The sequence below is a fragment of the Mobula hypostoma genome, chromosome 6 (assembly GCF_963921235.1).
Source record: "Mobula hypostoma chromosome 6, sMobHyp1.1, whole genome shotgun sequence".
Classification (NCBI taxonomy): Eukaryota; Metazoa; Chordata; class Chondrichthyes; order Myliobatiformes; family Myliobatidae; genus Mobula; species Mobula hypostoma.
The window spans coordinates 111,631,421-111,644,899 of NC_086102.1; the positions used below are offsets into that span (position 1 = coordinate 111,631,421).

At 50.1% G+C, this 13,479-nt stretch overlaps 1 protein-coding gene across 8 annotated transcripts in view; it reads right to left on the reverse strand.

Moving 5' to 3' along the window:
• Window positions 1-13,479, reverse strand: part of tns1b (tensin 1b) — a 392,135-nt gene that overhangs the window by 24,642 nt on the left and 354,014 nt on the right. For all 8 annotated transcript variants that reach the window (XM_063051466.1, XM_063051470.1, XM_063051471.1 and 5 more), the window contains 3 exons: window positions 6,520-7,376; window positions 2,811-2,897; window positions 764-895 (listed from right to left, as the gene is read on the reverse strand). In XM_063051466.1, coding sequence (XP_062907536.1) covers window positions 764-895; window positions 2,811-2,897; window positions 6,520-7,376 — 1,076 coding nt within the window. The remainder of the gene's footprint in view (window positions 1-763; window positions 896-2,810; window positions 2,898-6,519; window positions 7,377-13,479) is intronic.

Below are 13,479 nucleotides of genomic sequence, written 5' to 3' on the forward strand. Positions count from 1 at the left end.
AATTGCTGAGGGTGAGGACCAGTTCTGCCAGATGGAGGAGGAGAACTGGTTGGTTGTTTTATTGAGAAAGCTGTGGAGAACTTTAAAGCCTTCTCGATGGGGGATAGAAGTGTAGAGGGACTGCACATCCATGGTGAAAATGAGGTGGTCAAAGCCTGAAAATTGAAAGCTAGTGAGGAGATTGAGAACATGGGAAGTATCATGGATGGAGGTGGAAAGGGACTCAACGAAGAATGGAGTTGAGGTATGAGGAGGTGTGCAGCCATCATCCCAAGTCCTGCACTCTGTTGCCATTTACCACCCAGTCTGATGGAATGCCCCAGTCTGGGGGTTTATGAAACTATTTGATAGAGGCATATAAAATTATGAGGGGTATGGATCAGCTTTTTCCACTGAGGTAGGGCAAGTCTAGAACTATAAGGTTATAGGTAAAGGGTGAAGGGTGAAATATTAAGGAAAACATGAGGGGGAGCTCTTTCACTCAGAGGGTGGTGCCAGTGTGGAACGAGCTGCCTGTGAAAGTAGTGGATGTGGGTTTGATTGAAACATTTCAGAGAAGTTTGGTTAAGTGCATGGATGGGAGGGGTGTGGAGGACAATGTCCAGCGCAGGTTGGTGGGACGAGGCAGAGTAATAGATTTCTGCACGGCAGTGCTCTGTGACTCTAGTCCTGGATGCCAGTCTGGTAACTCAGGGGAACCGTGCCCACAGTCAGCAGTGGTGGGAGTGACCCCGTCCTTTGTCCGGGCCTGGCATCTCCCTACCTTTCTTACTCTGTGGGCTGACGGATGGAGGAGGAGTGGAGACTTTCAGCGCCAGTCCGTAGGCTCCCCGGAACGAGTGGCTATCCCGGATAATGAACGCTCCTGGATCCCGGTCCTTCAACAGGCCGATTGCTGCAAAGGAGGGCCACGGGGAGAGAAGGGAGGGAGAGGGGAGTTAGAGCGGAGAGAGAGGGGTTAGAGAGGAGGGAGAGAGGGGCATGAGAGGAGGGTTAGAGAGAAGGAGGGATGAGTTACAGGTGGAAAGGAGGGTTTAGAGGCGAGAGACAGAAAGGAGAGATGGAATGAAGTTAGAGAGGAAAGACGGAGTGAAGAGATAGAGGGGTTAAAGGGAAGGGGGGTGGAGCAGAGTGGAGAGAGAGGAGGAGGGAAAGGAGGGTTAGAGAGGAGGGAGAGAGGGGCGTGACAGAGCAGTCAGAGAGAAGGAGAGAGGAGTTAAAAGGGAGATGGAATGAAGTTAGAGAGGAAAGAGAGTGGGGGAATAGAGGGGTTAGAGGGAAGGGGCAAATTGAAGAGGAGGGAAAGAGGGGTTAGAATGGAGGGGCAAAGGGGAGGGAGGAGTTAGAGAGGAATGAGAGAGTGGTTAGAGAACCATCATATAAGATTATTCCCCCAGGCAGTTAATCTGATAAACTATTCTAGTTAGCCCCACCCTACCCCCTCTATTACCCCCATGACTGTGCTGTAAACACTTTAAATAATGCTGTTTACATTGTGAAAGTGCTGATATTTATGTGTTTACGCACATTTTATTCCATTTCCCTAGTTTAATCTCAAACTTTATTTTTATATAATTGTTTCTTCTTTAAAATTGTTGAATGTTACTCACACCACCACACCCTACGTCCAGCTGTTCCCGGTAGCAACTATAAGTACAATTGCAAAGAAAGCACGGCAGTGACTGTACTTCCTCAGGAGTCTGCAGAGGTCCGGCATGTCATCAGAAACCTCAGCAAACTTCTATAGAGGTGTGGTGGAAGGTGTGCTGACCGGCTGCATTTCAGCCTGGTATGGGAACACCAATGCCTTTGAGCAGAAAATCCTACGAAAAGTAGTGGATTCGGCCCAGTACATCCCTCCCAACCACTGAGCACATCTACATGAAACTTTGCCGAAGAAAAGCAGCATCCATCATCAGAGATCCTCACCAGCCAGGCCGTGCTCTTTTCACACTGCTGCCATCAGGTAGAAGGTACAGGTGCCTCAGGATCTGCACCACCAGATTCAAGAATAGTTTCTACCCATAAGACATAGGAGCAGAATTAGGCCATTCAGCCCATCGACTCTGCTTTGCCATTCCATCATGGCTGCTCTGGATCCCACTCAATCCCTTACACCTTTTTTCTCAACATACCCTTTGATGCCCTGACCAATCAGGAAATGATCCATTTCTGCCTTAAATATACCCACAGACTTGGCCCCCACCAGGGTCTGTGGCAGAGCGTTCCACAGATTCACTACTCACTGACTATAAAAAAAAATCCTCTTTACCTTTGTTCTAAAGAGTCGCCCCTCAGTTTTGAGGCTGTGCCCTCTAGTTCTGGATACCCACGCCATAGGAAACACCCTCTCCACATCCACCTTATCTAATCCTTTCAACATTCGGTAGGTTTCAACGAGATCCCCACACATTCTTCTAAATTCCAGTGAGTTCAGGTCCAAAGCTGCCAGATGCTCCTCATATGTTAATCCCTTTGTTCCTGTAATCATCCTCATGAACCTCCTCTGGACTCTTTCCAAAGACAACACATCCTTTCTGAGAGATAAACCATCAGGGTCTTGAACAAAAGGGGATAACTACACTCATTTAAGGACTCTTATATCTTGTTATTTACTGCTATTTATTTATCATCTGCAATTGCAGTTTGTTTACAGTTTATAGTTCCTGTTTAGTTATTGTTCTAGAGATTTGCTAAGTACGCCCACAGAAAATGAATTTCAGATTGTATGGGCTGGCATGTATGTACTCATAACAGATTTTAGTTTGAACTTTGAACTTTAGGTGCTCCTTCTGAACCATCCCACATACCTTGCTCTCGGGAGATATCTGGCTTGTACCAGTATTTTGAGGTGTCCTGGACGAACTTAACATTGGCTCGGGTTTCTGGGCTGCTGTCTGCAAAGATAACGAGATGGTTGAAGAACAGGGTTAAAACACAGAACGGTGCGGCATAATACAGGCTCTTCAGCCCATGACGTTGTGCTGACCTTTTAACCTACTCCACGATCAAGCTCACCCTTCCCTCCCTCATAACCCTCCATTTTTCTATCATCCATCTGTCTGTCTCAGGGCCTCTTCAAAGTCCCTAATGTATCTGCCTCTACCATCACCCCGGAAGCTCATTTCACTCACCAACCACGCTCTGTGTATTCGATATTCAATATTCGATAGGCTTCCATGAGATCCCGTCCCATTCTTCTGAACTCCAGTGAGTACAGGTCCAGAGTCACCAAACCTGGAATCATTCTCGTGAACCTCCTCTGGACCCTCTCCAATGCCAGCACATCTTTTCTCAGATAAGGGGCCCAAAACTGCTCACAATACTCCAAAACACATCAAAGTTGCTGGTGAACGCAGCAGGCCAGGCAGCATCTCTAGGAAGAGGTACAGTCGACGTTTCGGGCCAAGACCCTTCGTCAGGACTAACTGAAGGAAGAGCTAGTAAGAGATTTGAAAGAGATTTGCCTGGCCTGCTGCGTTCACCAGCAACTTTGATGTGTGTTGCTTAAATTTCCAGCATCAGCAGAATTCCTTGTGTTTGCACAATACTCCAAGTCTGGTCTGACCAATGCTTTTTAAAGCCTCAGAATTACACACTTGCTCTTAGATTCTAGTCCTCTCAAAATGAACGCTAACCTTCCTTACCACTGACTCAACCTGCAAGTTAACCTTCAGGGAATCCTGTGCAAGCTCTCCTGAGTCCCTTTGCACCTCAGATGTTTGAATTTTCTACCCATTTAGAAAATAGTCCACACCTTTATTCCTTCTACCAAAGTGCATGACCACACACTTTCTGACACTATATTGCATCTGCCATTTATTTGTCCATTTTCCTAATCTGTCTCAGTCCTTCTGCTGGCTCCCTGCTTCCTCAGCACTACCTGCCCCTTCACCTGTCTTTGTATTGTCTGCAAAGCTGGCCACAAATCCGTCATCATTCGCGTATAATGTGAAAAGAAGCGATCCCAACACCTGTCCCTGCGGAACACCACTCATCAGTAGCAGCCAACCAGAAAAGGCCCCTTTATTCCCGTTCTTTGCCTCCTGCCAATCAGCTAATCCTCTATCCATGCTAGTATCTTCCCTGTAATACTATGGCCCCTTATCTTGTTAAACAGCCTCATGTGCGGCAACCTGTCGGAAGTTCTCCGAAAATCCAAGTAAGCAACACCCACTGACTCTCCTTTGTCTATCCTGCCTGTTATTTCCTCAAGAAACATCAGCTCAGAGCTTTTTCAAACACTGAACTGATTTCATAGCCTATTGACTCATCTTCAAGGACTCTACAACTCATGTTCTCAGTATTATTTATTTACTTATTATTAACACTATTTTGTATTTGCAGTTTGTCTTCTGTTGCACATTGGTTGTTTGTCAGTCTCTGTGAATAGATTTTCATTGATTCTATTGTATTTCTTTGTTCGACTGTGAATGCCTGCCAGAAAATGAATCTCAGGACAGTATATGGTGACGTACAAGTACTGTGATAATGAATTTTGATCTCTGCCCTGGGAAAAAGTCTCTCGATGTCCACTAGATCTATACTTCTTATCATCTTCTGCACCATTCTCACCTCACCTGTCTTTGGCCCCAAAGAGAAAATCCCTAGCTTGCTCAAACTTTCCTCATAAGACATGCTCTCAAATCACAGTTATCGGACTGCCTACTGGAAGGCAGCAAGTGAGACTATATCTGTATTTAATTATAGAACATAAAACACGTCAGCACAGTAAAGGTCTTTCGGCCCGCGATGTTGTGATGGCCCTTTCCCCTACTCTAAGGTCAATCTAACCCTTCCCTCCCACAGAGCTCTCTCTTTGGCTATCATCCATGTGCCTATCTAAGAATTTGTTAAATGCCCCGAATGTAACTGAATTCTGGACTGAATGTACATATTCAGCACACTGCAGCATAGATTTCCATCAGGACAAGGACAGATTCACACGTCCCATCCAGTCTTGGCGAAAAACCGTGTCCCAGAGGAGAAAGGCAGAACTGAACAACCCCTCAGTTCTCTCTCGTCATGATCTCCAGACGATATCACAGTGCACCATTGCATGTCTGCCACACTGAGACAATGAAAAATATTTTAACAACTGTCACACACTCTCACTTCACCACCTCGCCTTCTCCCAATAGTCCGGCATCAATCCAATTAATCACACGACTTCCTCACTCTCCAGAGTCTTCTGTAAATCCAATTAACCTTCCAGCCCTGGGTCTCCCTACAGCCTGCGTCAAAACCAATTAGTGCCACACTGTCCTCACAGGCCCTTACCAATCCCATTAACTTCACCACCCCTCTCCCCTTAGAGCGCTGCGTGAATCCAATTAACCCACCGGCCCACTCTTCCTTCAGCCCTGTATCAATAGCAATTGGCCCCACAGCCCTTCTTTCTCTAACAGCAAGGAACAACACCACATCACTCTTTCCTGAGACCTGTATGAATCAAATTAACCCCTCCGCCCCTTTCTCTGTCTGTTTACCGACTCTAATTACTAAATTGCCCCATTTCTGCTTGCAGTGTTCAATCTCCTAACTAATCCCACTGTCCCACTCTCTCCCCACAGCCCTGTGTCCGGTCCCCAGATTAAACCCACTGTCCCACTCTCTCCCCACAGCCCTGTGTCAGGTCCCCAGATTAAACCCACTGTCCCACTCTCTCCCCACAGCCCTGTGTCCAGTCCCCAGATTAATCCCACTGTCCCACTCTCTCCCCACAGCCCTGTGTCCGGTCCCCAGATTAAACCCACTGTCCCACTCTCTCCCCACAGTCCTGTGTCAGGTCCCCAGATTAAACCCACTGTCCCACTCTCTCCCCACAGCCCTGTGTCAGGTCCCCAGATTAAACCCACTGTCCCACTCTCTCCCCACAGCCCTGTGTCCGGTCCCCAGATTAAACCCACTGTCCCACTCTCTCCCCACAGCCCTGTGTCAGTGCTCAGACTAATCTTACTGTCCAGTGTTTGACCAGTGCTGATACTGGGCTGTATTTATTGAACACCTGACTCATAACTGTGGGTGGATTACCCTCTGCATTCCCGCCTGTGGTGTCTGTGCCCCCGTCTGTGCTCTCTCTCCGTCCCTTCTTCACACTCAGCGCCCTATCTGCGTCCAGTCTGTGCCCCGTCGGTGGTGTCTGTGATCTTTCTGTCCTTCCGGTGTCCCATCTGTGTCCTGCCTGTGCTGTCTGCCTCCCCTCTGTGCTATCTGTCCCATCACTATCCCGTCTGTGCCAGTGGGACACCACCTGTGCCCATGGGTCACTGTCTGTGCTGTGGGACACTGTGCCAGTGGGACACTGCCTGTGCCCTATCTGTTTTGCCCCTGTCCTGCCTGTGCCAGTGCCCCTGCCTGTGCCTATGGGTCACTGCCTGTGCCTACGGGTCACTGTCTGTGCCAGTACCCCTGCCTGTGCCTATGGCTCACTGCCTGTGGCCCAGTGCCCCTGCCTGTGCCCATGGGTCACTGTCTGTGCTGTGGGTGCGAGGTGGAGGAAACAGCCCCCCTGCTTACCGGGCAGCGCCAGCCGGGAGAAGTCGGGCAGGGTGTGCGTGAAGCCGAGGCCGGGCGTGCTGCTGCCGCTGGGGCTGGACACCCCGCTGGAGACCGGCGAGGCGGCCTTGCCGTTGACGGTGGCGTAGTTGGTTGAGCTGCCGGAGCGCTCGCCGCTCGACGTCCGTCGCTTCTGGGGCAGCTGCGGCTGGGGGCTGTTCCCGGCGTAGCCGCGGCCGAGGACGGGGGAGCCGCCGGCAGCGCTCAGGTAGGCCGGCGAGACGGGGAACCCTGGCGTCCCCGGAGCGGAGAGGCCTGCCAGGCTGCCGTGCTGGCTCAGCCCCGGGTACCCGTCCTCTGCCTGGGCCGGCGGGGCAGGGAACCCATATGGGGGGTAGGTCTCTGCCGCCGGGCTGCTGGGAGTCACGGGGGCACTGGCGCTGACCACGCCGTGGTACCGGGGCAGGATGGGGCTGCCCGACACCCCGGTCAGCGCCCCCAGGGGGTGCCTGCTGATTCCAGGGCTGCCGGGAGCCGCCTGCCGGCTCAGCAAGGGGCTGGGCGAGGTGTTGGTGGCCACGGTCCGGTGCAGGGGCTGCGGGCTCTCAGGGAACCCCACGCTCCCCGCCGCATTGAGCTGGGCGCCGGAGGGCCGCTCAGGGTACAGCGCGCTGGGGCCGAATCCGGCGGGGTCGCCTCTCAAGGCGTCCGTGTTCGGGCCGCTGCCGGCCTGACGGGGTGGGCTGGCCCTGAAGTAGCGCTCGGTGAGCGAAGGGTGCGAGAGGCTGCTCGACCGCAGGCTGGAATCCAGGGAGGACTGGGCTGCCGAGCTGCTCTGGCCATTGATATCTGTCGACAAGCAGCTGGCGAGGAAGGGGCTGTGGGAAGAAGAGACACAGTTAGTTCTTTCTGTTCCTCCACCTTCAGGCGCAGATTTAATTACCATATGTACACCGAAAGAGAGACACTGTGAAATTCATCATTTGCGTAAACAACCAACACCATGTCAGGATGTGCTGGGGGCAGGTGTGACCACACAGAACAGTACAACACAGAAACAGGCCCTTCGGCCCACAATGTTGTGCTGGACCAACTAAATTAGTAATCAACTGGCCAACTGAACTAATCTATTCTGCCCACGGAATGCCCATCTCCACTGTCGACACTTTCATGTGTCTATCTAAATGTTTCCGCCTCTGCCACCACCCCAGGCCGTGCATTTCAGGCACCTGCCAGAAACATGCCCATGATGCTCCGCAGAACAGTACAAGCAGCAACAGCAACGAAACAAAAAAGGTAACAATAGCAAAGCAAGCTCCTTCCCCTCCCCCCCCGCCCCACCGACACAGACAGGCCTCCAACCCCAGGACAGGCCATTTGTCTCCAACTCCAACTCCCACCCCAGGGCAGGCCGTCTGTCTCCAACTCCCACCCCAGGATAGGCCGTCTGTCTCCAACTTCAACCTCTGGACAGGCGTCTGCCTCCAACTCCAACCCCAGGACAGGCCGTCTGTCTCCAACTCCAACTCTAACCCCAGGACAGGCCGTCTGTCTCCAACTTCAACCTCTGGACAGGCCGTCTGCCTCCAACTCCAACCCCAGGACAGGCCGTCTGTCTCCAACTCCAACTCCAGGGTAGGCCGTCTGTCTCCAACTCCAACCCCAGGACAGGCCATCTGTCTCCAACTCCAACCCCAGGGTAGGCCGTCTGTCTCCAACTCCAACCCCAGGCCAGGCCGTCTGTCTCCAACTCTAACTCTAACCCAGGACAGGCCGTCTGTCTCCAACTCCCAACCCAGGGCAGGCGCTCTGTCTCCAACCCCAGGACAGGCCGTCTGTCTCCAACTCCCACCTCAGGGCAGGCCGTCTGTCTCCAACCCCAGGACAGGCCTTCTGTCTCCAACCCCAGGACAGGCCTTCTGTCTCCAACCCCAGGGCAGGCCGTCTGTCTCCAACCCAGGACAGGCCGTCTGTCTCCAACCCCAACCCCAGGACAGGCTGTCTGTCTCCAACTCCAACTCCAGGGCAGGCCGTTTCCAGACCCTTTCCCCTCCTTTACCTCATTGACCTGGCTATCATCCTCCAATGCTCTCTTCCTCACCTTCCTTCTCACCCAGTCATGGGGAAAATGTACAGATTCCTTACAGACTGCCGTGGGATTTGAACCCGGATCTTACAGCTGGTCTGCGTAAAACATTGCTCTAAATGCTATGCTAGTGTTTCACCTTCCTCCCACATTTCCATCAATTCCCCGTAGACTTCACTTTTCACCCTCACACCGGGGGGTACGTTACAGCAGCCCATTATGCCCCCTTCCTGTTTACCCTGTAGACCTCGGAGTTTTAGATACAACACTGGGTCACGTCATCTGCAGAAGTTCTCTGATGACTCGGCCATAGTTGGGTGTATAAAGGGAGGACGTGAGGATGAATACAGGGCCCTGGTGGAGGACAAGCTGAATCATCTGCAGCTGAACATCAGTGAGACAAAGGAGATGGTGATGGACTTTAGGAAGACTAAGCCTGCACTGCTCCCTGTTACTATTGATGGTGAGGATGTAGATGTGGTGAGGGCCTACAAGCACCTGGGGGTGCACCTGGATGACAGACTTAAGTGGAGCACTAACACAGAGGCTGTGGACAAGAAGGGCCAGAGTCACCTCTACTTCCTGAGGACAGTAAGGTCCTTTGGAGTATGCAGGCCTCCCCTTCACGTGTTCTACCTATCTGTTGTCACCATTATAATCTTTATGCGGTGGTATGCTGGGTCAATGGCATCAACAGTCTCAAAAAATTGTTTAGAAAGACTGGTAATGTTATAGCAGTCAAACTGGACTCACTGGAGAATGTAGTAGAACAAAGGACCCTACGGAAAGTCCTGGCAATTCTGGACAACGTTTCTCACACTCGGCATGCCACCTTGGCTGAACAGTGGAGCACTTTTAGTAACAGACTAAGACAACTGTGCTGCTCCAAAGAGCGACATATGAGGTCATTCTTACCCTCGGCCATTAGACTCTATAGTGAGTCAACCTATAGCTGGAGAAGTGGTGACCCCCTCCTGTTAGACTGCTTGAAATAGGTTATTTTTTATTCTTTCTTACTTCCCTTCTAATATTTGTTTATCTGTGCACTTGTAATGCTACTGTGAAGCTGTAATTTCCTTTGGGATCAATAAAGTACCTATCTGTCCATCTATCAATCTAACCGATCAATCTCCACACCTGCGGGATGTCAGCTCGAGGGGGAGGTGTGGGGGGGAAACTGAGGAGGTCACAGGTGCGGCATGCAAACTCCACACCAACAGCACCACAGGTCGGGATCGAACCCACGACTCTGGTGCTATGAGGTAGCGGCTCTTCCCAATCAAACAGTCTGTGAAAACATGGCACTTACACAGCCGACCAGCTGTGGGGCAGAGCGATACAGAGATGGTTCGGCCCATTGCTGGTGTCCCCAGAGGATGTGACCAGATCTTGCAAGATGGCAGCTGCGTCCCAGAAGACCCGTACCTATTCACTGATTCCACAGGAGAGAAGGGGACATTCCCTCCACTTCACTGGATCTGTGTGCAACTTCCATCATCCCCCCAGGCAATTAAAGACTTCAAAACTTTTGGATGAGCTGAGTGAACTCAGGTTTTTCTCTTTGGAGCAAACGAGTCTTGATAGAAATATGATAAGAGGTGTGGATAGTCAGAGGTTTTTTTATCCCCAAGGCCAAAATGGCTAATACGGAGAGGCATAATTTTGAGGTGTTTGGTGTAAGGTATAGTGGGGGAGGGGGAAGCAAATCTCACACACGAAAAGGTCTGCAGATGCTGAAAATCCAAAGTATCACACACAAAATGCTGGAGGAACTCAACAGCTGAGGCAGCATCTATTGAAATGAATAGACCGGCAACATTTTCGGCCAAGACTCTTTATCAGGACTGGAAATGAAGAAGGGAAATGCTAGAAAGAAAAAGGTGGGGGCTTTTTGTGTTCCGTTCTGGTCACCTCATTATAGGAAGGATGTGGAAGCTATGGAGAGGGTGCAGAGGAGATTTACCAGGATGTTGCCTGGATTGGAAAACAAGCCTTATGAGGCAAGGTTAGCAGAGCTGGGACTTTTCTCTTTGGAGAGTAGAAGGATGAGAGGTGACTTGATAGAGGTCTACAAGATTATGAGAGGCATAGACAGGGTGGATAGCCAGTACCTGTTTCCCAGGGCACGAATAGCAAACACCAGCGGGCATATGTACAAAGTTAAGGGAGGGAAGTTTAGGGGAGACATCAGGGGTAAGTTTTTTTATGCAGAGGGTTGTGGGTGCCTGGAGTGACTTGCCAGGGATGGTGGTGGAGGCTAAAACATTAGGGGTATTTAAGAGCCTCTTGGACAGGCACATGGATGAAAGAAAAATGGAGGGTTACGGGGTAATATGGGTTTAGTACGTTTCTTTTTAAGGAATATATGGGTCAGTACAACATCGAGGGCCGAAGGGCCTGTACTGTGCTGTAGTATTCTAGTGTCTAGTGTCTAGGGAAAAGAGGGTAGCTGGAAGGTGATAGGTGAAGCCAGGTGTGTGGGAAAGGTCAAGGGCTGGAGAGGAAGGAATCTGATAGGAGAGGAGAGTGGACGATGGGAGAAAGGGAAGGAGGAGGGGACCCAGTGGGAGGTGACAGGCAGGTAAGAAGAGTTAAGAGGCCAGAGTGGGGAACAGAAGAAGAGGGAAGTGGTAGGTTAATTTTGTTTTACCGGAAGGAGAAATTGATATTCATTCCATCAGGTTGGAGGCTACCCAGATGGAATTAAACTCTTGCTCCTCCAGAGGGAGGCTTCATCTTGGCACAAGAGGAGGTCGCACACTGACATGCCGGAACAGGAATGGGAATTAAAATGTTTAGCCACCGGGAGGTTCCGCTTTTGGCAGGTGGAGCAGAGGTGCTCAACAAATTGGTCCCAATGGGTCTCACCAGTGTAGAGGAGGCCACATCAGGAGCACTGGACACAATAGATAACCCCAGCAGATCCACAGGTGTAGTGTTGCCTCACCTGGAAGGACTGTTTGGGGCCCTGAATGGAGGTGAGGGGGGAGGTGAATGGGCAGGTGTGGTACTTAGGCTGCTTGTAGGGGTAAGTGACGGGAGGGAGATTAGTGTGGAGGGATGAATGGACAAGGGAATTATGGAGAGAGCAATCCCTATGGAAAGCAGGGGTTGGGAGGAGGTAAAGATGTATTTGGTGGTAGAATCCAGAAGTTGTGGAGGACGATGTGTTGGACGTGGAGGCTCATAGGGAGGTAGGTTCAAGAGGAACTCTATTACTGTTAAGGCGGTGGGAAGATTGGGTGAACATGGATGCTTTGGAAATAGAGGATATGCCGGTGAAGGCAGCTTCAATGGTTGAGGAAGGGAAACCCTGTTACTTGAAGAGAGAGGACATCTCTGACATCCTGGAATGGAAAGCCTCATCCTGGGAACAAGTGCAGCGGAGACAAAGGAACTGAGAAAAGGGAATGGCATTTTACAGGAGATAGGGTAAGTTTTTTTTACACAGCGAGTGGTGAGTGCATGGAACACACTGCCGGGGTAGTGGTAGAGGCAGATACATCAGCAACAATTAAGAAACTCTTAGATAAGTTGTTAACTTGTATTTTCAGAAGGTCTTTGAAAAGATGCCACCCACGAGGCTGCTAAACAAGATAAGAGTCCATGATATTACAGGAAAGATACTAGCATGGATAGAAAAATGGCTGACAGACAGGAGGCAAAGAGTGGGAATAAACAGGGCCTTTTCTGGTTGGCTGCCTGTGACTAGTGGTTTTCCACAGGGATCTATATTAAGGCCGCTTCTTTTCACATTATATGTTAATGATTTGGATGATGAAGTTGATGGCTTTGTGGCCGGACGATACAAAAATAGGTGGAAGGACAAGTAGTGTTGAGGAAGCAGAGAGGCTACAGACAGAAGATCAGGAGAATGGTCAAAGAAGTGGCAGATGGATTATAGTGTTGGGAAGTGCCCTTGGTAGAAGGAAGAAAGGTATAGACTATTTTTAAAGGGGGAGCAAAGAAACTTGGGAGTCCTTGTGCAGGTTGAGTAGGTGGTGAGGAAGGCAAATGTGATGTTAGCAATCACTTCAAGGTCTAGAATATAAAAGCAAATATATAATGCTGAGGCTTTACAAGACATTGGGCCTACCAGAGGAGGTTCATGAGAATTATTCCAGGAATGAGAGGGTTAATGCATGAGGAGTGTTTGATGGCTCTGGGCTTGTACTCGCTGGAGTTTAGAAGAATGAGGGGGGATCTCATTGAAACCAAACGAACATTGAAAGGTCAAGATAGAGTGAACGTGAAGCAAATGTTTCCTTTAGTGAGAGCCTGGAACCAAAGGGCACAGTCTCATAAGACCATAAGACCACTCTATTTTCTCTTTTCTTTCTTCTACCAAATTGCATGACCATACACTTCCTGACACTGTACTCCATCTGCCACTTCCTTGCCCATTCTCATAAATGGTCTAGGTCCTTCCGTAGCCTCTCTACTTCCTCAAAACTACCTGCACCTTCACCTGTCTTCGGATCATCCACAACATTGGCCACAAAGCCATCAATTCTGCCATCCAAGTCATTGACATATAATGTAAAAAGGAAGCAGTGCCAATACAGGCCCTGTGCAACACCACTGGTCACAGGCAGCCAACCAGAAAAGGCTCCCTTAATTCCCTCTCTTTGCCATCTGCCAAACAGCCAAGCTCTATCCGTGCTAGTACCTTTCCTATAACACCAGCAGCTCTTATCCTTCTTAAGCAGCCTCATTTGCGGCACCTTGTCAAAGGCCTTCTGAAAATCCAAGTACACACATTCAATAAATCACCTCTGTTTATCCTGCTAGTTATTTCTTCAACAGATTTGTCAGACAAGATTTTCTCTTGAGGAAACCATGTGACTATGGCCTATTTTATCATGTGCCTCCAAGTAACCTGAAATCACATACTT